A 25397-nucleotide genomic window follows, 5' to 3' on the forward strand; every position below is an offset into this window, starting at 1 on the left:
CCGGTTTATGTGTTTGTATTAATGCCGTCTCTGTTTTTATACCCTGAACCCATTTTCAATTGGAAATCAGGGTATAATGGTTTTGTTGAAATGTATGTAGCAGGCAGAAGGAGGCGTGGCAGACCCCATAAAGTATATATACTATTATAAATTTTCTTGTGGCTATCTGGTACTTATATTGCTTCTAATCGATATACTCGATAGATAATAATCAATAGACAATAAGAGTTGTCATCTTTATTTTTAAGATTTGCGCATTATCACTAACCATATAGTATTGTTAATGGCATTATGATACTCACTTACACATGTCGTGATTAATAAATATTGTATACATATTATAAACCAAATCAAAACCTAAAAGACTATTCCAAATTTTTATATGGTAACCCATTTCCCTTATAACAAAAATCGAAATTGTATAAAATTCAGACAAATCTACATAAATCATAATCATACCCTGATCCCATTAAAAATGGGAATTTAGTGTTAAATGTTTTTGTGAAAATGTATGTAACGGGCAGAAGGAGGCGTGGCAGGCCAAATAAAGTATATATATTCTTGATCAGGGCGACGAGCTGAGTCGATTTGGCCCAGTCCGTCTGTCCGTCTGTGTGAGTGCGTCGACCTCAGAAGATATAAGAGGTAGAGAGGTGAAATTTTGCATGCATACCCGTGTATACCATACGCAGTACGAGTTTATCATATTTTTTCGATAACTTATCCGATATCTTTTTATCGAGGATAATCGATAAATGGATATTGTTATTCAGCCTAATTTGAACACTATTAAGCCTGGAGACTTCAGTTACACATAATGATTACGTTCTGAGAGTTTCATTAAGATTGTACAAAAGAAATTATTCAACAAATAAATTCTCATATTATTGTCCACATTGCACCGCAGTCCAAGCGCAGTCGCTGCTTACTGCACAGTTAATATATGTACATATCGATGAACCAGTCAAAATTATTCATATTTTGGGCAATAATAATTAGCGTCTTTAAGAAATGCCCTTTGGGCAGGTCTATGAAATTCCAACGAAGCCTTTTTTATAACTTGTAGCATCTTTTAAAAGGGTCAGTAGGTAGCGAAAATATCTTGAAAGCACGCCCCTTTAGTTCCGTTTTTATACCCTTTACCCAATTATACTGTTAATGACTGTTGCGTTTATGAATGAAATATGTACATACTAATATTCATTTACTTTTACGGCAGATAGGTTTATAGCACTGTAATATACGTTAATAAGGGGAAACTTAGAATATCGTCAAGTTGAGCAGATTAACGATAGTGAACGTCGCGTCGTCATACTCGTAGGAATAATTTAAGGGTTAGAAACTTGGAGCAGACAGAAAACACTGATAATCGTGCCATGCATCAATTAGATTTGCAAATTAAGGAGCAAGAACAACTTGCCTATACTTCGCGTCGAGCGAGGCGTAGGCAAGATCCTGAATACAGGGCGATAGAGCAAGAGCAGAATACCAAACAGCATTCAAGCCGTCGAAGCAATCCTATAGTTAGAGAACAGGAACAACTTGCAAATACTTCGCGTCGATCAAGACGTAGGCAAGATCCTGACTATAGGGCGATAGAACAAATTGCCGATACTTCGCGACGAGCGAGACGCAGGCAAAATCCTATATACAGAGCGACAGAGCAATTACACAATACTGTCCTGCACTTTCAAAACAGACAAAATTTTGGTCGACGACTTTTAAAAAGGTGAAGGCACAGGCTGTTACGGTCTCGTGTTAGACATAACGCTACTCGTCGACATATAGATCAGGCTCGAAATACAAGTGCAAGGCGAAGTGCGCGATTACAAGCCCGTCAAGAGGCATTTGATGCCAATAGAATCGTGTCCCAAAGAGTTAGACACTTTAGGAATATAATAGAAAATAGAATAGAAGAAAATCGACGAAATGCTATCCGTAATAGCCAGGCTCGCGCAGAGAATCTTCCAGAGAATAGGGAACGTAGAAGATTAAATAATAGTTTATCTGAATGCATAAACAATTATAATATACTTGTTAAGCAGGGTCCAGATCAGGTTTGCGTTTGCTGTAAAGGCTAGTGGGTTCCACACCAAGTCGTCAAAATTAGTAGAAATTTTGTTGAAAGTAAATGTAGTGTTGAAGACAAAGAAGGTATTTTAAGTTTATCTTCAATTTTCAAATAATAAATGCACTTTTTGCAAAACATGTAGTTCAAGTGCAAAATTGGGCAAAAAACCAAAGTCAGCTATTTCGAATGGTCTAGATTTTCCAGAGCTACCTAAATGCTTTATTGCTCCCCGCCTTTCTTTCATGATAATCAAGTCATTAGGGTATGGTCGTCAAACTGCAATTACAGGAGCTGTGGTTAATGTATCTATACCGGTAGGCAATATGGTGACATCCCTTCCAAGGGAGGGCCTTCTAAAATTATAGGTCAAATTACTGTCAACGAGCAGTGGATGGCCTCATTTTCTTCGGATAATGTACCATTTGTAGCATCAACTGATGATAGAGATTTAGTTTCACAACTTCTAGAGCAGACAAATCAAGCTGGTGTACAAGGGCAAAATGATTTTTAAGAGGAATTGTTAAATCCTGGAGGCCAGGAAACATTGTTAGAAAATATTCCTGTTGAAAATATTGCGCTGCAGAGAATTGTTATCGCACCTGGGGAAGGTCAACGACCTATAGATATGAATCAGGATAGTTATTCTGAAGAGCTATCTTTCCCAACAATCTTTGCTGGTATAATAAGGAAATGTAAGGAGATTTTTAGAGGTCTGAGCTTAGAAAATGATAGAAGAGGCTGTAGGACTGCTTACGTAAGCATAGCTCAAATGGAGGTATTTCTGCTTCAATGAGGACCATTTAAATAATTTAATTCGCCACGATGATGGCTATATTGGGAAGCGGAAAAAAAGAAAGTTATGGCGATGATAAGGCAGTTTGGCCTACCAACATTTTTCATAACTTTTTCAGCAGCTGAGACGAGATGGACAGAATTGTCTTATTGTCTAAATATTTAGACAGTTTAATAATATCTGAAGAGCAAGCTGCTAATTTAAGCTTTGACGATAAAGCTCAACTCATTAGGTCCGACCCGGTTATTTGCGCTAGATATTTTTATTTTTGCTATAGGCAGATTTTAAAATTAATGAAAATGGAGGGTGGTATTTTCGGTCGCCACTACGTCATTAGGTTTTACTGGCGGGTTGAGTTTCAGCAGAGAGGTATGCACTTATCCGAAAGCAGTAACGCTGAAGTATATATTAATACTTCATGGCCAGAACATCGGGTTAGAATACTTAAGTCTAGACAACAGTTGCAAAATTTGCCCGATGATTAAACTGATATATTTCTATTGAGTCTTATAGAACATTATGTTCAACGACCTGACGTTCTAGAAAATGTATGCTTAGCTAATTTTGCGGCTTTTTATACACTTAGCAAACAACAAACTGGAGCTCGACAAAATAGACTTGATTTGGATCATCTTGATATACCCAGTATTTCACAAACACCAAATCTCATGCTACGCGATGGCTGTGGCTTTCTTAGAAAAAGACAAAGTCAAAGCACAATTAGATATAGAAGATTTAATATAAATATTGATAGATGTAATTACTTTAGAGAAGTCGTAATGCTATACTTTCCTTGGAGAAATGAGCACATAGACTTAGTTATGAGGGATTGCGAAACGTTTTGTTGTCAAAACCTTGAAACTAAAAATATGAATCGTAAATGTTAGTGAATTACAAAATGCTCTTAAAAATATAGCTCAGGACGAAAATGAGGAAACTTTAGAAAATCAAGTCGTGGACGACAGATTTAGGGTATTGGGATTGCCCGAAATTAATCCACAATTAAATGTTCTAAACATTAATGAAAGTGATGAAAGTACAGACTTAGGAGATAATAATTTACGGATCATTAAACTTCCACCTCTAGTTTCGCCTGATGGACTGGTCGATATTGTCAGGTCGCTTAATTTGAAGCAAAGGACATATTTTTCCCATGTTTTGCACAATGCCAAAAACAATTCTGTGTTTTATGAATTTGTTGGAGGTGATGCAGGTGTCGGAAAAAGTCGGCTTATATCAGCTATATATTAGTTATTATCAGTAATGTACAATAGCAAGCCAGGAAATAATCCAACAACTAAGATTTTATTGGATCAGGCGGATCAACTTCGCATTCCATGTTTTCACTTCCAATTAATCAATCTGGTTCAAGCTTAAGACCCTTAAGTCGCGATCTAGTGAACACATTACAATCAAGGTTGATAGACCTCAAAATTATTATTATTAATGAAATTTCAATGGTGGGGTTCAAAATGGGACCTATGGGACCTTTTCAAATATTTTGAACTTACAGAAATTATGAGACCAATTTTTCGCAACTGCCTCGAATAATATGGTATCGGGAACCATGACAACCGAAGATATTAGTTTAGTTCGCTCTCGCATATGTCAGGCAGCAGAGGTGCCCAAAGATGCAATTCATTTATTTAACACTAATGCATTGTTCAGACATGAACATACATAATAATAACAAGTAAGAAAGCTCTAGTCGAGACTACTCGACTACGAGATCCCCTGAACCCTTGGAGTAATAGCTATTTCAATAATTTTTCGCGTCTTTCAGCTTACGCAAGAAACACGCACACACAGGCATACATACACACACATACATACACACATACACACACACATACACACATACACACACATACGCACACACACACATACACAAACAATTACATACATATACACACACAAGCATAAACACGCATGGGCGGCAGTGAGCGCTTACTATGAGAACTTAATTGCTTAATAACTTTTTTGTGGACGTACGATCTTCATGAAACTTTTAGATTATGATTATGACATGGATATGCATGTAATTGCCAAAGCACAAGTCTCTAGTATTTGAAATACGCTTTTTACAAAAGTGAAGGTGAGGGGGTGAATTTAAGGCCGGGGGGTAAATTTTAACAAAAATCGAAATTGTATAAAATGCATATAAGTCTACATATAAAATTTGGAAGCTCTAGCTCTAAAGGTGTAGGAGGTATAATTAAATAACTAGCTTTCGATAAGGTTTTTGATCGATAATAAATTATCGGGAGTAGTTATCGATATAAAAAGAAAAACTTGATATGCGCGTGATATACACGGACCTAGGAAAAAATTTCAAGTCTCTAGCTCTTATATCTTCTGAAATCGACGCGTTCATACATACGGACGGACGGACGGACGGACGGACAGACAGACGGACAGGGCCAAATCGACTTAGCTCGTCGCCCTGATCAAGAATATATATACTTTGTGGGGTCTGCCACGCCTCCTTCTGTCTGTTACATACTTTTAACAAAACGATTATACCCTGATTTCCCATTTTCAATGGGTTCAGGGTATAAAAACGAATGTGGAATCGAGTTCGATGGCCTTCTTTCTTGCAAAATGTGTTCTCGGTTTTGAAGTTTTCAGGTAGCACATCAAATTTGGTGAAGCACAAATGCTACAATGTGAACTGTAAAACAGAGAAAACTTTACTAATCGAAACAAATTCTGCAACAAAGCATGAAGCTGTTAATGTTGTTACCGAATGGGTAATAAAAAACTGTCGCCCGTTTAAAATTGTCGAAGATTCCGGACTCAAAAACTTTGCATCATTATACCCTGAACCCATTGAAAATGGGAAATCAGGGTATAATGGTTTTGTGAAAAGTATGTAACAGGCAGAAGGAATCATCGCAGATCCCATAAAGTATATATATTCTTGATCAGGACGACGAGCTGAGTCGATATAGCCCTGTCCGTCTGTCCGTCCGTCCGTCCGTCCGTCCGTATGAGCAAAAGGATCTCAGAAGATATAAGAGCTAGAGAGCTGAAATTTGGCATGCATACTCGTGTACATACAGTACAAGTTTGCATTATTTTTTCGATAACTCGTCCGATAACTTTTTTATCGGGAATAATCGAAAATTTTACATTGTTTTTTTCAGCCTAATTTGAACACTTTTAGACCTGGAGACTTCAAATTTGCGTTGTATATAAAGTTAATAGATACAAAGATTTTGTAATTTACAGATTTTGGATACCACGCCCCCTTCGCCCCCAATTTGTAAAAAACGTATTTCAAGTACTAGAGACTTGTGCTTTGGAATGTGCACACATTTTAGCCATATGATTACGCTCTAAAAGTTTCATTAAGATCGTATGTCTACAAAAGAAATTATTCAACAAATAAATTCTCATAATATTGCCCACTCTACAGTGCAGCCCAAGCGCAGCCGCTGCTTACTGCGCAGTTAGCAGAGCGCGTGCTTAGAAGTGCATGTGTATGTATGTGTGCATAAAAGAAGTCCAGAATGATTAGAATATCAGTTTGGAGGGTTCAGGGTATCTCCCAGTCGAGCAGTCTCGACTGGAGCCTTCTTACTTGTTATACCCTGAACCCATTTTCAATGGGAAATCAGGGTATAATGGTTTTGTTAAAAGTATGTAACAGGCAGAAGGAGGCGTGGCAGACCCCACAAAGTATATATATTCTTGATCAGGGCGACGAGCTAAGTCGATTTGGCCCTGTCCGTCTGTCTGTCTGTCCGTCCGTCCGTCCGTCCGTATGTATGAACGCGTCGATTTCAGAAGATATAAGAGCTAGAGACTTGAAATTTTTTTTCCTAGGTCCGTATATATCACGCGCATATCAAGTTTTTCTTTAAATATCGATAACTACTCCCGATATTTTATTATCGATCAAAAACCTTATCGAATGCTAGTTATTTAATTATATCTCCTACACCTTTAGAGCTAGAGCTTCCAAATTTTAAATGTAGACTTATATATATTTTATATAATTTCGATTTTTGTTGTAATTTCCCCCCCACCCTTATATCCACCCCCTCACCCTCACCTTTGTAAAAGACGTATTTCAAATACTAGAGACTTGTGCTTTGGAATGTACATACATTTGAACATTATGATTATATTTCATTAAGATTGTACGTCTAGAAATTAAATTATTCAACAAAGAAATTCTTATAATGTTGCCCACACTACAGCGCAGCCCAAGCGCAGTCGCTGCTTACTGCGCAGTTAGCAGAGCGCGTTCTAATGCGTGCGTGTGTATGTATGTGTGCCGAAAAGAAGTGCAGAGTGAATATCAGATTAGAGGGTTTAGGGTATCTCCTAGTCGAGCAGTCTCGACTAGAGTCCTCTTACTTGTTTTTAATTAAAGTAGGAGCAATTTTTGGTAGTAATGTCGACGTCGAGAAATTGCTACCGCATCCAACAACTATATCAAGAAACATAGGTGCAATATACGACACACACTTTGGCCCGATTCAAGATGAAATTAAAAAATGTAAGAGTTTCGGATACGCCATTACCAGTGACATATGGACAGACAATTTTTTAAAATCATCTTACTTGTCCTGTACCATACACTACATTAAGGATGGAGCTCTTGTTGACCGATTATGAAGCCATGAAGTCGATGAAGGAAGTCTCCTGCACAGGTATGTATCGATATTTAATCTATTTGTAAAAGTTTTAAATTTATTATTCTTTGTTTAGGTGCAAATGTACATGCAAAAATCGCCGACGTTTTAAGAGATTTTGGATGTGACCTCGAAAATGACAATCCAGTTATTGTTACTGATCGTGGGTCAAACATGATTAAAGCCTTCTGCAACTTAGAAAAAATTAATTGTGTCAATCATTTATTGAACAACGCCGTCGAGAAATCAATTGAGTCTGTTCCTGAGCTTGCAAATATTGTATCACATTCTACAAAGCTGGTGAAGTATTTTAAAAAGTCAGGAGCTAATTCTTCTTTGGGTCTCTCGTTAAAAAGCTTTTGCCCAACACGATGGAACACAGTATACTATTTGCTTAAGTCGGTAGATAGTAATTGGACGCAAATAATTTCAATTTTGAAAGAAAAAGGACAAGAATATAGAATAGAAGGAATCAATAAAAATAATTTAGCTGCCATAGTCTGTCTCTTAGAAGCGTTTGAAAACGTTTCCAAAAAACTAGAAGCAGTTAAACGCCCGACTATTCATTTGGTTCTACCAAATATATATAATTTAAAAAAAAAAATGTCAGTTCGAGTACAGTGATGTTCAACTAATTGAATCAATGAAGTTTTCACTACGATCTCAAATTGTGCATTGTTTTTGTTTCCACCAACAAATAAGCTAAAACAATTTTCGCAAAATGAAAAGGAAACAACAATAAATGACTGTAAAACTATTATGAAGCATTTTTTAGTAGACTCAAGTTGTGAAACTTTTGAAACTCAAACAGCTAGCGATGAATTTGATGAGTTCATAGAAGCTGCCCAGGTTGACTCCAATAAAGATCAGATTGAAATGGAAATAGCAGGCTATACAAATATAAATGTTCCATACTCAACCAATTTTGACGTTTTGGCATGGTGGAAAATGCACAAACATTTTTTCCCAATACTGCATAAAACAAGCTGCCAAATATTTTGTATTTCAGCCAGCAGCGCAGCTTCTGAGAGAACGTTTTCAATTGCAAGAAATTTAATTACTGAAAAGCGATGTTCAATAGCTTCCAACCCTGATAGAATTAATAAAATTATGTTTTTAAATTCGATTATTATTAGTTAATTATTTGAAATAAATATATAAGTTAAAAATTCCACAACAAAAAATACATTGCACACATATTTCTTTATTTTTTCCTCTTTCTTTTAACAGATACACACAGCAGAAAACAGCTGACAATATTCGAATGTATTCAATATACAACATTTAATAGCTTCTGCTGCTCACTCACTCACTTCATTTCTTTTCGGCTATATTTTTGTGCTGCCGAGAGAAACACGACTTCAGTCGCTCACTCATTCTCATTTCGTTTTGTACAAGTTTTCACTCAATTCAATGATGACTTTGTACAGTTGAATGTGCTTTTTTTGCCATTCATGCAGACGTCTAATAAGAACTAGGATTTTAAGCAATAAACAGTTCAGTTTCAATCTTGAATTCAGCAAATGTGGAGTTGTTTCATTTAACGCTCTATTACAAAACTCAATATGATTCCGACTGATCCGTTTTTTCCTACCGCTGTTGATTTTGTAAAAGCATACCACTTAACAAATGCTAATAGGCAATGAATTCTAGACGTCGCTAGTAGTTTTAGGTGCTTGGAAACACAGGGATTGTGTATGTCTCTTCATTTAAAAACTACTGCAAAATATATGATTACAGTTAATATAGATACTGCAGATGGTTTAGTTAACGGAGCAACAGGCATGTTAATGCAAATTGATTTGGATTCTTCCAATATTCCAAATACGTTATGGATGAAATTTGCTGACGATAATATAGGGATAGTTGCTCGATCAAAGTTAACACATCGTACTGAAAGCTTATGGACTCCTATTCAAAAAGTAGTTAAAAGCTTTCAGTATCAACGAAACGAGCAAGTTTTTATTGACCGCAAGCAGTTTCCAGTTATACCAGCAGAAGGAATAACAATCTATGAAAGTCAGGGAGCTGTATATAGCAAAGTGGTGGTCCACACTTGCCCTCGAATGCAGCTCGCTTCAAATTACGTAGCATGTAGTAGAGCAACAACTGCATTGGGGCTATTTATAAGGTGCAAAATCAAATCATGCAACTGCGGAGTGTGAAGCAGCTTCGATAGCATTATGATCACTTAGTTAATAGTTCCACTCTTGACATATTCTTTCATAATACTGATAACATTCATTGTCATATTCAAGACATTCGGTCCGACATACTAATGGTTAAGTCGTCAATTTGATATTTCGTAGACACGTCCACATATCCAAATGAAAATGTGGACATTCCAGGATTTAGTATTATAGTTCGGGTTGATTGCGACGTAGTACCGAATGCTGTTCGAACCAAGAGGGGTATAATTATTTATGTTAGAAATGAAATTTTAAATAATATTATAAGCTGCATATGCGGGTGAAAAATATGCGGCGCAGAAGTTTTTGAGTATGCAGTGTTTCGATATAAGTCGTTAAGCTTTATTTTAGCTTACAAAAGTCCTTCTTATTCATTACCACAGTTTAGAACTGAGTTTGAGGAACTGTTCCATTAACATTCATTTCTGACTGAAAATTGTGTAATTGTGGGAGATTTGAACTTATGTTTCAGCAGGTTTGAAACATCTAGAACCTTTTATAATAATTTGATTAGAAAAAGCTTTAGGAGCCTCATAGATTTGAACTACAACCAATTCCGATTCACATATCGATTGGGCGTTTTCAAATCTTAGCAGTGAGGTCATTTCCGCTAGGACATTTGCTTGATTTTTTCCATATAAACAAAAGCCCGCATTTAAAGAAAAGAAATAACATCGAAGAGGTTTCGAACCTCCCCTACTCTAACATAACTTGCGTCGCCTTTGGCACACGCGCTACTGCTTTGCTTGATAAGCGCTAAAATAGAATAATAGAGAGAGTGTGTGCACATGCATAGGAAAATCGCGCTGATCTGCTGCTAGCTTGAAGCCGGTATCCAATGTATGGATATAAATATATAATACAAATTAAAATTGTATAAATTATATATGTATGTGTCGGAGAATGACGGTAGATATCGATTGGTAATATCGATAGTTATATGCTGTGAGTAGCAATCAGGATTACTAAACTTCCCGATTGCTGAGGGTGGTCCGTGTCACGTAGTGTTATGAGGTGGCAACGTGTAGGATTGCCAGATTGTCAGAACACGACTCGGGGCAGATGACTTGCATTTTGAAAATATGAACACACGTACACGGAATTCACGCAGCTACAGCGTTAAGAAGAAGGGCTGATAGGAAAGTGACGACTATTCCATCCGATGATGAAATAGTTAACTACGAACATGATAACGAAGACCCGACATCAGAAGTGGGATTAGTCCAGCCTAACACTAATGCTGACTCATGTTGCGTCGATTTAGAAAAGCAAATCAGAGATCTCAAGGAAATGGTCGCAATGCTAAGTACTCCATTGCGGGCACCATCTAATGCAAAACAAGTTTGTCTGCCAAAATTTAATCCAGATACACCTAGTGCAGATGCCTTCTCCTGGCGCACGACGGTTGGCTTAATTATTGCAGATAATGCTCTACAAGGTAGCGATCTCGTTATGTCGCTTAGTCGAGCTCTGGAAGGCAGCGCTTCGCAGTGGCTGGAACAAGTAAGCTTTGCTGGCATGACGTGGGCGCAATTTCAGGAATTGTTCATTCTGCGCTTCGAAGGATTGGAGACAAAAGCTACAACACTGGTGAATCTCTTCAGTGGCGCTCCCAAGGAGGGTGAAAACTTGTGCGTTTACAGCAGTCGTTTGGTCACTTCGCTGTTAACCAAATGGAGATCTACGGATGTTGAAGAAATTGCAGTTTCTGTTGTTTTGGCTCATCTTGCACAAATCGACAAGAAATTAAGTAAGCTGCTATTTACCAAAGAGATTAAAACCAGAGGAGAACTTCATGCGCTCGTGAGAAGCATATGGCTGTCTGTTCGGTGGTAGAGCCTCTTGGACAATTAAGAGTATCTGGTGAGACTGTGCCATTTTGTTTCGATTCTGGTGCCGAGTGCACTTTGGTAAACGACTCCGTAGGCATAAAGTTTGCAGGGAAAAGATTTTGTAATATGGTAGTTTTAAAAGGCATTGGAAATAGTTCCATCTGTAGTACAACTCTGATTCTATCTATGGTTATGATTGAAGAATACTCAATCGAAATATTGTTTCACCTTGTTAATGATGCTTATCTGAAACACGATATAATGCTTGGCCGAGGGATATTAAGTTAGGGACTTGGAGTATCAATTCAACCAAATGAGCTCAAAATGTACAAAGTTAAAACTATTAATAGTCTAACTAACCATAGTAATTATGAGACATATATTAACAATGATAATGTATTATGTAATGCTGATAAGGAGCGCTTATTAACAATCTTACGACAATATTCAGACTGGTTTATAGATGGGATTCCAAAGAAGCAAGCAGCATCGGGCCAAATGGAGATTCGTTTGATTGATGCGAATAAAATTGTACAAAGGCGGCCATATAGACTTGGGCCGACAGAAAAGGAGCTGGTGCGTTCCAAAATCAGTGCGCTGTTAGAAAAAAATATAATACGTCCAAGTTGCTCTCCATTTGCAAGCCCAATGTTGCTGGTGCGAAAGAAAAACGGTACTGACCGTTTGTGCGTAGATTACCGAGAATTGAACTCGAATACTGTTTCCGATAAGTAATTGCGGATCAGATTTCTAGATTAAATGGGTCAATGTACTTTTCTTGCTTAGATATGGCAAGTGGATTTTACCAAATACCTGTACATCCAGACTCAATAGAGCGAACAGCCTTTGTAACACCGGATGAGCAATATGAGTTTTTGGTGATGCCATTCGGATTAAAGAATGCTCCGTCAGCGTTTCAACGTGCCGTCATTACGGCATTAGGTGACCTAGCTTATTCATACGTCATCGTTTATATTGATGATATTTTGATCGTCGCACAGACAAAAAAAGAGGCATACGAAAGGTTGCAAACGGTTGCAAATTTTGTCGAAAATGGGGTTCACTTTCAACATATCTAAGTGTTCGTTCTTGAGAACCACTATTACCTAAGTAGGTTATGTGGACAGATTAGGCCCAATGAACGAAAGATAGCAGCACTTGGGGGTTACCTCCACCGCAATCAGTTACACAAGTGAGACAGTTTATAGGACTAAAGTTTTCAGAAATAATGGAGCCCTTGTTCCAACTTCTCACTAAAAATAGTGAATTTGTTTGGAAGGAACAACATGAAGAAATCAGACGCAAGTCATAGCAATCTTAACAAGTAAGCCTGTCTAACTATTTTCGACCCTCATCAACCTATTGAATTGCATACAGACGCCAGTATTGATGAGTATGAAGCAATTCTACTGCATAAAATTGAAAATATGCGACATGTGGTCGAGTATTTCAGCAAAAGAACTTCTCCTGCTGAATCAAAGTATCACTCTTACGAGTTAGAGACATTGGCAGTTTTTAATGCAGTGAAACATTTCCGCCATTATTTACTTGGCAATGATTTCGTACTATTCACGGACTGCAATTCGTTAAAGGCAAGCAAGAAAGTTAATCTTTCTCCAAGAGTCCATAGGTGGTGGGCATATCTGCAAGCTTTCCAGTTCGAAATTGAATACCGAAAAGGAGAGCGCATGTCTCACGTAGATTTCTTCTCTCGAAATTTGGTTCCAGATAGCTCTCAGTCTTTTGAGAGAGTTATAGAAAAACGAATTAATCGGACAGAGATATCTGAACATTGGCTCCTAGCGGAACAGCAGCGTGATCAGGAGCTGTCCGCTATTGTAGCAAAGATACGTGAGGGAGATATGGGCGTGGGAGAAAATACCTATGAAATTAGAGCGGGTGTCATGTTCAGAAAAACTCAAAGGAATGGCAGAAATCTATGTTTACCGATAATACCCAGAGCATTTAGGTGGTCGGTCATAAACCACGTACATGAAGCGATTATGCATTTGGGTTGGCAGAAGACACTAGAGAAGACTTATTGCCATTATTGGTTAACAATATGTCAAAATACGTCCGAAAATTTTTTGAAAATTGTATTACTTGCAAATTATCCAAATCAAAGTCTGGCAAAATTCAATCGGAACTACATTCTATACCGAAAATAGAGATTCCGTGGCAAACCCTACATATTGATATAACGGGAAAGTTAAGTGGGAAAAGCGAGGTTAAGGAATATGTAATCGTCTTAATTGATTCGTTCACTAAATATGTTTTGTTATATCATTCCACCAATATTGACTCACAGAATTGTATAAAGGCCATGAAGTTTGCTGTATCGCTGTTTGGAGTACCAAGTCGCTTGATAGCAGATCAGGGCCGATGCTTTACAAGCTCTAACTTTCGTGAGTTTTGTAACGGCCAGAAAATAAATTTACATTTGGTAGCGACCGGTGCCAGTCAAGCTAATGGACAAGTAGAGCGCATCATGAGTGTACTAAAGAACATGCTTACAGCAGTGGAAACTAGTCAGCGTTCCTGGCAATACGCTTTAGGAGAGATACAATTAGCTATAAATAGCACAAACAATCGTGTCACTAAGTATAGCCCGTTAGAATTGTTGATTGGAAAGGTATCTCGACCGCTTGGTCTCTTGCCTATTGACGATAAGGAGCATCACGTAGATTTAGAGCAAGTCAGGGTACAAGCTAAAGATAATATGAGACGCAATGCTCAATATGATAAAACTAGATATGATAAAGATAAGGCTAAAATCGTAAAGTTTAAGATAGGAGATCATGTCCTACTTAAGGCCCAAGAGAGACATCAAACTAAGTTGGATCCCAAGTACACTTTCAATTAGAAATCAGGGTATAATGGTTTTGTTAAAATGTATGTAACAGGCAGAAGGGGGCGTGGCAGACCCCACAAAGTATATATGTATATTCTTGATCAGGGCGACGAGCTGAGTCGATTTGGCCCTGTCCGTCTGTCTGCCTGTCCGTCTGTCCGTATGTTTGAACGCGACGATTTTCGAAGATATAAGAGCTAGATACTTCAATTTTTTTTTAAATGACCGTATATACAGCGCGGACGTCGAGTTAGCTTTTAAAATTCGATAAATCATCCCGTTATGTTTTTATCGAGTAAAAACATTCAAGTTCAAGTCAGATGCCACTATAGCTAATTGTGAATGATTTTTCATTTTTTTAAATTTCTAAAATATTCAATATAATATGTAGATCATATGCTGAAAGTTTCATTCAATTCCGTTCAGTCAAAAGTTAATAAAAAATAATCAAATATTTGGCCAATTAACAAACGCACGTGCAGGAGCTACAACAGTATCGTATGCGTGTGCACACATACATTCAACTTCTTCTAGAACATTCTTTGAATCACATCAGCTGTTAGGTTCGTTTAGTTTTGGTAGATGACGCTGCAGCAGTGAATCTGTGGCGGTTCAAACCACAGCCTATGTTATAGTTAGTTTAACGATAGTCTTTATCGATAGTGGTAATCGAGAGTTTTCCCTTCTCTTAAAAAAGATGTATAAATGACTCACTCCAACGCGCCAATAAAATATATACCTATTTTGAATACATTTAAATACAAATTGTGTTTTAAATGTGGCGTAGCCACATATGGTGACCCCGATTTAGAAAGAACTTTAATTTTTACAAAATCTGCTGCTGCCGCCACCAACACAGCCACAGCCGCCCAAGAAGTCTCAACAGACGGCGTCATGCACGATCAAGCTGAAAACGACAGCGGAGAAACGCATGTAACAACTACTTCACATGCTGTGAACGCCATCCACACAATTCGCTTCCCACAATTCATGGCCACAGACCCAGAAATGTGGTTCACACAGATTGATGCATTGCTGCATATACATAACATAAAATCGGATCAAGCCAAGTTCTTCACTATAATAACTTCATTGGATGCAGACACTCTACGCCAGATTTCCGGCATCGCAAAGAAACCACCAGAATCTGGAAAGTACGACAAACTCAAAAAATAACTCATCTTAAGATTTGGTGTGTCCCGTGAAAAGATGCTAGTCAAACTCTTAACAGAAATTGAATTGTCTGACAAAAAACCGAGTCAACTACTTCGGGAAATGCGCGACTTGGCCGACGATTCGTTATCGTGCGAGGGAATTGCGACACTGTGGATGCAACGCCTTCCAAGCAGCATCCGAACCATCCTGTGCGCACGCAATGCTGAGGATATAGAAAGTTATAGAAACAAACTATTGTGAAGCTGTCCAAAGCACGAAGCCAAACTCTATCGAAACCAGGATGAGTGCCTTAGAGACGTCTATAAAAACAATAACCCAACAGTTGAACCAAGCTCTATCATCACCCTTAAGCAGCAACCACAGACGGAATAACAATAACTACAACCAATCCGCATCTTCAACCCCTACCTACCAGCAAAAAGTTTGCACATATCACATCCGTTTCGGACGAACGGCAAAGAGATGTGTACAGTCGTGCGAGTTCGGATGCACAACTAATCAACAATCGGAAAACTAAATCAGCTGTCGCCACTAAGTGCAGCTGACGGCAGCCAATCATGCGTTTCGTATGCTGAAAAAAGACTGCACATTTTTTATTCTAAGAATCGAACAACATTTTTAATCGACTTCGGTTCTATCGATTCAGTCTTACCCAAAAAGTTTGCTACAAACAACCAAAACTCAACTACAAACGATCTCAATCTGTTCGCAGCGAACAACACGATCATTCACACATATGGTACCAGGCAGCTTGAAGTTCATCTGGGCCTACGTCGATCTTTCAATGGAAATTCATCATATCCAACGTTAAATCAGCAATCATAGGCGCTGACTTTTTGGCTCATTTTGGATTGACAGTGGGTTTAAAAACAAAACGACTCATCGATCCACTCGCTCAACGGCAAATCAATGGAGAAGCCCGTAGAAATTACCAACAAAATGTCCTCACGCTCGACCCTTCGTCTAAATTTTACCATATTATCAATAAATATGTAAATTTAACGAACATCAGCACCTACAATCGACCAGAGTCAGGTGAAATTTCTCATCACATTATCACCACTGCACTATGGGTAAAAAGTCCGATTTTTTGGCATAAATCCAAAAAAAAAAATTTTCAGTACTCGCCAACTTTTTTTATATTCTCATTTAGAAAACTCCAGCCGACTTAAAAACAATTTTTATAAAATTTTGGGGACTACCCATAATGTTTTAAGCTTCGTCAAAGTCAGCTGATTCAGGGTTGCATGGTAAATTGAAAAAAGTGCGGGAAATCATTCTCTACTTTCAATGTGTGTAAATCTTTGGGTGTTTGAGATAGTGAAAAATATTTGTTATGGAAAAGATTCAGGAAGGTATGTCAAATAAGATCATTATATTAATTTTGGTAGTTCTGTGATTTATCGTCCAATTGTGCAATGTGTTGTTGTTGTGTATTTTTAGATAAAAATTAAAACTTATTTGTGCGTTTCGTGAGTTGTAATTTTTGAGGCGAGAAAGGTATTTAAAATGTTTAAATGAGAAAATCTGTGTTAATATTTGCTGAACCCAATAATAAAAAGACTTCTTGCTCATATTTGCCCCTTCAAAAAATAATCGGCATGTTGCAGTTACACATGAGTTCTGCAATTCCATGCTGCTGGAAGTGTGGAGCAGCAACAAGCGACAAGAAAGCGCTGTTGTAGATTATATCGTACAGAAAATAGGCAAAGCAAATATTTCAGACGATCAACTAAACGCCATTGAGCTTAAAGTTAAACAATTTGTGCGATTTGTAAATTATAATTTGCCTAAATGCAATCGAATGCTGGAACGGCTAAAAGCAAAGCACCCGCGTTGGCTAGAGTCGAGCATAAAAGTGATTTCATACGGCAGATCACTTGAAAAAGTAGGTCGGAAGCAATTAAGCTATAACGATGCTGGACCTCGATTAAAACGAAAATACAATATTAATTACTATTTCTTGCGAGTATAAGGTAAACTCCTGGAAATTTAAAGATCTATGCGAGAAAACCTTTTATATGTACACGGCAAAATACATTTGGTATCCAATGTCTCCAACTGTCCACAAAATTTTGGTGCATGGACATCAAATAATGGACAATTGTATAGTTCCAGTTGGCGTTTTGGGAGAAAATGCGTCTGAAGCGCGAAACAAAATCTACAAGAACGATCGGAAATCCCATGCTAGAAAGAGCAGTCGGCTAGAGAATATAAGTGATGTGTTTAACAGAGCACTTGACTCATCTGATCCACTTATTTCTAGCCTTAGCTTAAAAGAACGAGCGCGGCGAAATAGGAGAAAGAATTTGCCATCAGAAGTTGTTGAACTCTTAGAGGATTGTTCTCACAATACTTCAAACCAGCACACCGGCTCAACCGAAAGCCAAGATGAGGAAGATGATTCTGATGGCACAGATGAGGACACTTATGATGACAATTGTATTGAGTTGGAAGGAGAAGAAAGTGATTAAAATTTTTGTTCAGGTATTGAAAGCAAATTTAAAAAAATTAATTGACTCATGCTTATTTATGATATTTCTTTTGTTTTTCTTACAGCGAATGGGGCGGATCCAAAAATATATATTAAATATATGTAAAACATATTAAAAATATATATAAAATATAAATAGTATTTAATTTACACTTGTATATAAGGAAAAGTCTTAATTTGTATACTTTATAAATTTGTATGGAGGGGGAGGGGATGTAGGCGTGGCTAAATTTTGAAAAAAAAAAAAAATCCAAAATTAAACAAAATACATATTAGTATGTATACAAAATTTCAACCTTCTATCTCAACAGGGACAATTTATGCCAAAATATCGGGGTTTTTACCCATAGTGCACTGGTCAACCTGTAGCTGAACCTAAACGTCGACACACTGGAGAAAAATTAGAAGTCATCAAATCAGAATTTAAGGAACTTCTACAACTTGGCATAATTCGTCCATCAAGCAAACACCAACATAGTAAAGTGTATTCGTTCATGGTCCTTCGAACCGGATGAAGTATTTTGATTACTTCAATTTCATCCACAAGGAAAAATGTTTGTGATTAGTACAAAGTGAAGTGCTAGTATTATAGATTTGTGCATTGGCTTTCCATCCCAAGCTGTGAGTCGAGGTACAGCAAGATCAACCTGGTGATCAAAACAAAAAAACCTCCAACGGGATAAGCCAATGGATCTACAATAAACAAACAACTGTGTCGTCAACCATCAATATTTAAAGAGAAATATGGTGGCATAATGACAGAAATCATAACCAATAAAGAGTTCATGAAAGTCGAAGTTGCCGACCACGCCATAGACACAAAACATTTTTATAGTTGGGAAACGAGACCAGAAACATCAAAGCAAGAGATGTTTTCATTTGGTTGGTCGAGCCCAATAGAGAAGTTGGTAAGCCTTGTGGACGAAAGAGCTCAAAGAGTAAGGCTGCACATTGAAGAGGTGCTGGCCAACATTGAGCTCGGCAACCAGGATGAAATCGTTAGCTACAAATTTACGCTAGATTTCCTCTGGAAGAAAGTCTAGTCAACACTGAAAGATTTGGAGGTAAAATATGAAATATATGCTTACGAAATCGAGTACATAGACGAACGAAAGAGATGTTTTCATTTGGTTGGTCGAGCCCAATAGAGAAGTTGGTAAGCCTTGTGGACGAAAGAGCTCAAAGAGTAAGGCTGCACATTGAAGAGGTGCTGGCCAACATTGAGCTCAGCAACCAGGATGAAATCGTTAGCTACAAAGATATGCTAGATTTCCTCTGGAAGAAAGTCTAGTCAACACTGAAAGATTTGGAGGTAAAATATGAAATATATGCTTACGAAATCGAGTACATAGACGAACGAAAGAGATGTTTTCATTTGGTTGGTCGAGCCCAATAGAGAAGTTGGTAAGCCTTGTGGACGAAAGAGCTCAAATAGTAAGGCTGCACATTGAAGAGGTGCTGGCCAACATTGAGCTCAGCAACCAGGATGAAATCGATAGCTACAAAGATACGCTAGATTTCCTCTGGAAGAAAGTCTAGTCAACACTGAAAGATTTGGAGGTAAAATATTAAATATATGCTTACGAAATCGAGTACATAGACGAACTGGAAGTCAAAGTGTACACAGTGTCGAAAAAACTGGAAAGGAAAATAAGTGCACTGCAAATCGTAAAAGAAGACACTCCAAAGCGACCGAAACCGACACTTCCTCACTTTAATGGAAGTCCTAAGGCGTGGCCAACGTTCTTCGAGCAGTTCACCAAAATAATTCACAACAGAAAGGATATCAGCGACAAGACGAAACTGATATACATCAAAATGTATCTCAAAGGAGAAGGTCAACGAGTTATAAGCCATTTCTCAATTGGAGTGGGTAACTACAGTTCAGCGTGGGACTATTTATGCAAACGCTACAAACGTTATTTGCCTGTGGACATGGAACTGCTGAAGGATAACGATGAAGGCAGTATCCGCAATTGCGTGAGCACCTCTGATAACAGTGACAACGTCACAGCTGATGAGATGACCGCATATTAGGCTGCTTTGGATGCAATAGTGTTCAAAAAGTGGGATTACAACCCGCCAGCAAGCCTCCACGTGGGAGGAAATATAAATAAAGCTACTGAACAACGTAATAAGGTTCAAGTGGTAACAACAAAACCAAATATAGGTGAAGACAAGAGATCGATAAAAAAGATCTGGGCTCCACCAACTCCGACAAAGGATCCGGAGCACATAGAAGATGCGGACGAGAATGGAATTTCTGCCACAACTTTGACATCAACGTTGAGTATCACTGAAGATACATCAACAGATATCCAATTGGAAGTTCGACCAATGGATGATATTTGCACAGTTGGCAGCACGACGGAAGAGCAAACTTCTGCGGAGACTGCAACAGCGACTGGAAGTGCAGCTGAAGAGAAAAGCGACAATACCGACTCAAACTCTTCAGTGGTGACCACAGCAGCGCCACCAACAACGGAAACTAAAGCTACAAGTACAATTACATCAGAAAAGGAGTCAATTGGAAGTAGCAGCAACATATTAAAGGAAACAACAATAACATCTACAAGCGAAACAATAAGCACAATAAGGCATCTGAATCAACAGAAGGACGTCTATCACTTGGAGGCTTTGGCCTCAGCAATAATGAAGCGATCGACAACTTCCTCAACAGATGCAATCAGCTGTATTAATGCAACAAACGATGACATCTATAAGCCGCAGAAGTTCTTTAAAGAGGCACGACTTCACTTGGCATGGGAACCGCCACCTGAGCAAAAGACCAAGGTGATTGTGGCATACTCGGTTTATCTGGATGTCACATTCTCTGGGCCCTGCAGAATGTTCAGGCACGAACATAAAGAATGCAAGATGATGGAATACGAGGGAGATACGTTCGTCAAGAAACTCAATGGAAAAAACCGATGGCTCTTTAAAGTATTTAAGGAGAAGTCTGCCCACATTATATGCGGAAACTACGAGGAGATAGTCCAGCTACCAAACTAAGGCATAATCGAGCTATATGCTGGATGCTCAGCCAGAATAGATAAAATTAACATTATTACTCCGCAGGATCTAGTATCTACAAATACTGCAAGGTACTCGCCACTTTTCCTCAAAATAATCGACCAGAACGTAACATGGGATTCAACACCACTTCAACACATTGTCGTAACTAACTCAGCAGAGCTACAACGAGTTCAACAAAGCATAGAAGACCTGCACCGGCAAAAGGTACATATTGAAGATCTTGTCTTCCACACAATGAATGGACATATTTCGTTGGGACTAGTTATAATTATAATATCGCTATTTGTCGTGTATCTAATCAAGAAGAGAAACCAGAGACAGCAATTGTTAGCTATAACCTTCTCTGGCCCCCCGCAGAATGTTCATGAACATGCATGAACATAAAAATATGATAGTAGGGGAACGTACGCGCTATCACTAACCAGAGAGCACATAGATGAGACAACTAGTGTAAAGCGTTTTGCACACTTATTTTCGAGCGTAATCTCCCAGACACTTCGTATTTGCTCGGCTCTTCGCTTTTAGGGTTCAGGCTACGAAAATATGGGAGGTCAAAATCATTCGTCTTCATGCGCTCGACCGAGATGGTCGACTATTGAACAAAAGAACCGTCTATGCTCAATTTTTTTTCTTGCTCTCTCTCTCTCTCTCTGCTTTTTACTCTCTCAAATGTATATATGTATGTGTGCATGTGAGCACAAGCAGCAGCCCACAAAAATTGAAATTTCTTCGCAGCAAGAACCAAATGTCTTCCCTTCTGTGTGAAGAGTATACCGGACTCTTCAAACCGTTTGACATGCTCATGCAAAATGTTAGCTTTTTCATGATTATTTTTGGGAAGGGTATGCGTTGGTGCGCATATTGGCAATGTTTTCACAACGACCGTGCACATACACACACTACAACCCCTTGCTACATGTGTGAGCATTATTTGTATGCGTGGGTTTGAAGCTCTAGCTGCCTGTAGCAATTTTAAAGCCCAGCATTTGCATTTGGTCGATCTTGTGAGCTGCTCACACTTACATACATATATGCGTTTGATTGTGTGTACGCATGGGAGGCGATGCTCACAATTATGGGATATCACTTGTAGAAGCATTTGTATGCCTGTGTGCCTGCCTTTGTGTGTGTGCGTGTGTGTATGCTTTGTTTGTATGAATGGGAGATGAACATTGGCGTGTGCCTACCACAACTTAGAATTATGTGAACGATTTTGGGTTCGAATTGCAAAGGCGCCCTTATATTTAAGTACCTGATTTTATTTCAATGATCTTGGGCTTGCCTATCAGAATGCATTTTTTTTTAAATATAGTACCTGATCAAACCCAGTGGGCGAAATGGGATATGTTTTTTTTTTTTTAACACTTGCACTTGTGCATACATATGCAGGTAAATATTATCAATTTTTAAAAATATGAATACGTAAGCAGGTCAAATTGACCCTTTTTACTAAAATTGCATACGTATACAGCCCAAATTGACCCTTTTTAAAAAGAGGCATCCGTTAGATGTCGTAAGATTTCCAAATACCTATAAAAAGTAGTGGGAAGTGCACTTGTCACTTTAGTTGACACTCAACTTCCGAAACAATCGGTGCTATCTTCAGTGTTTATTATATTGTTGCGAAAAGAGCCAAAATTTATAAAAGTTTTTTTTAAGACTATGGCTGAAACAAGTGCTACAATGAATTCCAGTGTTGCTATACAAAATTTAGGCGCAAAAGATTTACGAAGAGGTAGTGAAAAATGTATAATACAAACGTGTGGTGCGAGTTATAGAAAAAGTTCAGTAAATTTTCCAGTTAAGTTATTTTCGTTTCCATCAAATGAAATTCTTTTTAACAAATGGATAAAAGCATGCAATTTACCCAATAACGTCAACCGGAAAAGAGCAAAAATATGTAACAGGCATTTCGAAGAAAACTATATTGGTAAGCGTAAATTAAAAGCCAACGCTGTCCCTTCCTTACATTTGGGTGACCCAAACTTCCTTTTAAATAGTGCAGCTTTCAATGATCAGATTGAATTAATTGACAGTGAAGAAGTAGAACAACAGAATGAAATTATAACTTACGAGTCTGACGAGGAAGAAAATGTAGAGAATTTCTTGAGCTTCAACAACAATTTAAGAAACGAATTGTGGCACGATTTAGCCGTAAATAGGAGTTCCTTCTGTTTAAATTGTATAAAGAGGGAACAAAATGAAGTATATTATAGGAAAAAATGTTATGATAGTGGAATAGATCTGAAAAAAGTACAGGAAAGGTATATTAAGTTAAAGAAAAGGTTTATTGCGTTTAGGCGGGCTTCTGCATACAGGCGGGTTTCACGTAGAATTCGCAAGGTCAAGAAACCTGCAAATGTCTTCACGGTAATTAACAATGTGTCCCATATTTCTGAACAATCAAAAGTATTATGCAAAATGCTTTTGAAGAATAGCCATTTTTATAATAGTGCTGAAAGGGTTCTCGCACAAAATATTAATTTTTACTCTGCCAGAGCATACGATTATCTTAGAGACGTTCTTCATTTAAGACTCCCATCTAAGAAATCGTTAAATCGATGGGCACTATTTAACAACTTAACACCTGGATTTAATCCAGAGTTATTAGAGAATCTGCAGAGCATAGTTGAAAAAATGAGTGATAAAGGAAAACACGCAGTTTTAGTTTTTGATGAAGTCAAAATTAAGAAAGGACTGCAGTATAATTCATCTCTTGACGAGATACAAGGGTTTGAAAATGATGGCGAGAAGAGAAGTAGGTTTTTAGGTCAGCAGGTTTGTGTTTTCCTTATTAGGGGTCTCTTTGAAAATTGGAAGTATGTTTTAAGCTATACTGTTTCAGCTAATGGCATAAAACACTCTGACCTTAAGTCTAAAGTTGAGGCAAACATTGGACTGTCACAAGCATTGGGGCTTAAGGTCAAAGCCATTGTTTGTGATCAGGGTTCCAATAATAGGGCCGTTTTTGATAGATGGGGCATAGGCAGCAACAACCCTAGTTTTTCTATTAATGAGAAAGAAATATTTGCGATATTCGATGCACCACATCTTGTAAAATCGCTAAGAAATATTCTTTTAAGACATAATATATCCACACCTCAGGGCACAGTTTCATGGAATATAATTAGAAAATTATATGAAATTGAAACCAAAAATTTAACGCGCCTTTGTCCGAAATTGACTCCAAAACATGTCAGTCCAAATTGTTTTGAGAAAATGAAGGTCAAATTTGCCACCCAAGTTTTTAGTCACAGTGTAGCTGCTGCGATACGCACAGTTGTAGATTCAGGTCTACTGATTGTAAAGATAGTACTCTTGCAGCAGCTATCTTTATTGAAAAAATTAATAACCTTTTCGATTGTTTAAACAGTCATGTACTATTTGATAGTAATCCTTATAGATGCGCATTAAGGAAAAACAATAATGTCCATGAATATCTTCAGGAAATGAGAGATTATTTTCATAACCTGAAGTATCCACAAAAAGTATATTGCATTGATGGGATGATTATTACAATCTCATCTGTAATTGCTTTAGCGGAAAGTATTTGGAATGAAAGCAGTGATAATTTCTTTGTTGCCACATCCAAATTAAACCAAGACCCTTTAGAAAATTTATTTTATTTAATTAGAAGTCGGGGAGCAACGAATACAAATCCAACTGTTTTTGAATTTAATACTATTTTGTCTAAAATGCTCTCAATGAAAAATTTAACATCGGCTTCTATTTCTGGAAATTGTATTCCAGATGAAGATCTAATGTTAGCGAATATAATAAAGGATAGTGGATCTAACCTATCAGTATTTCACGAGCAGTGTGCCACAAATTCATCTGTAGAGCAAGAACCCTTAGATCCAGACGTTGAGGTTGAATTGTCATTAGATGCAACCATTGCAAATATTCAAAATGTTTTTAATGAAAATGCATTACGATATTTTGCGGGGTATCTTCTGTACAAATTATTACAAAAAACTGATTGCGATACTTCCGCCCACTAGGGGCGTGGCAAATCGGAAAATGCATTTTCCGATATACCAGAAATCATGTTTGTTGAAGAGCTAGAAAGCTGAAATTTTGTATGTAGGTCCGCGTTGACCACCCAAGATCACGAGCTATGGCGGATATATCTACGCTCATTGGGGGCGTGGCAAATCGGATAAAACTGTATCTCCTAAAGTTGTAAACCTAGAATGCTGAAATTTTGCACGTCAGCTAATGGTATGATTCTATAAAGTCTGAAGATAAATTATAAGTCTACGCCCATTAGGGGCGTGGCAAATCGGACCTGAAGATATAGTGATTTTTAAAA

General features: G+C 37.8%; 1 protein-coding gene and 2 long non-coding RNA genes across 4 annotated transcripts; all 3 read left to right on the plus strand.

The window, feature by feature from the left end:
• The first annotated feature begins 7490 nt into the window (after positions 1 to 7490).
• Positions 7491 to 7701, plus strand: LOC122757444. Its single transcript, XR_006357476.1, has 2 exons — positions 7491 to 7525; positions 7584 to 7701. It is a non-coding gene; the product is annotated as an uncharacterized LOC122757444 (long non-coding RNA).
• Positions 7702 to 10788: 3087 nt separating this feature from the next.
• LOC122757849 lies at positions 10789 to 11496 on the plus strand (the record flags this gene model as incomplete). Its single annotated transcript, XM_044011414.1, has 1 exon — positions 10789 to 11496. A coding segment is annotated over one exon (708 nt), but the record flags the coding sequence as incomplete, so codon positions are not given.
• A 5106-nt stretch (positions 11497 to 16602) lies between these two features.
• LOC122757885 lies at positions 16603 to 18134 on the plus strand. Of its 2 annotated transcripts, XR_006358066.1 has the most exons (4): positions 16608 to 16910; positions 16999 to 17055; positions 17822 to 18042; positions 18115 to 18134. It is a non-coding gene; the product is annotated as an uncharacterized LOC122757885 (long non-coding RNA). The 2 variants fall into 2 exon arrangements; XR_006358065.1 differs by having other exon boundaries at positions 16603 to 16910; positions 16999 to 18042.
• Positions 18135 to 25397: the final 7263 nt, after the last annotated feature.

This window comes from Drosophila mojavensis, unplaced genomic scaffold, assembly GCF_018153725.1.
Source record: "Drosophila mojavensis isolate 15081-1352.22 unplaced genomic scaffold, ASM1815372v1 contig_136, whole genome shotgun sequence".
Lineage (NCBI taxonomy): Eukaryota > Metazoa > Arthropoda > Insecta > Diptera > Drosophilidae > Drosophila > Drosophila mojavensis.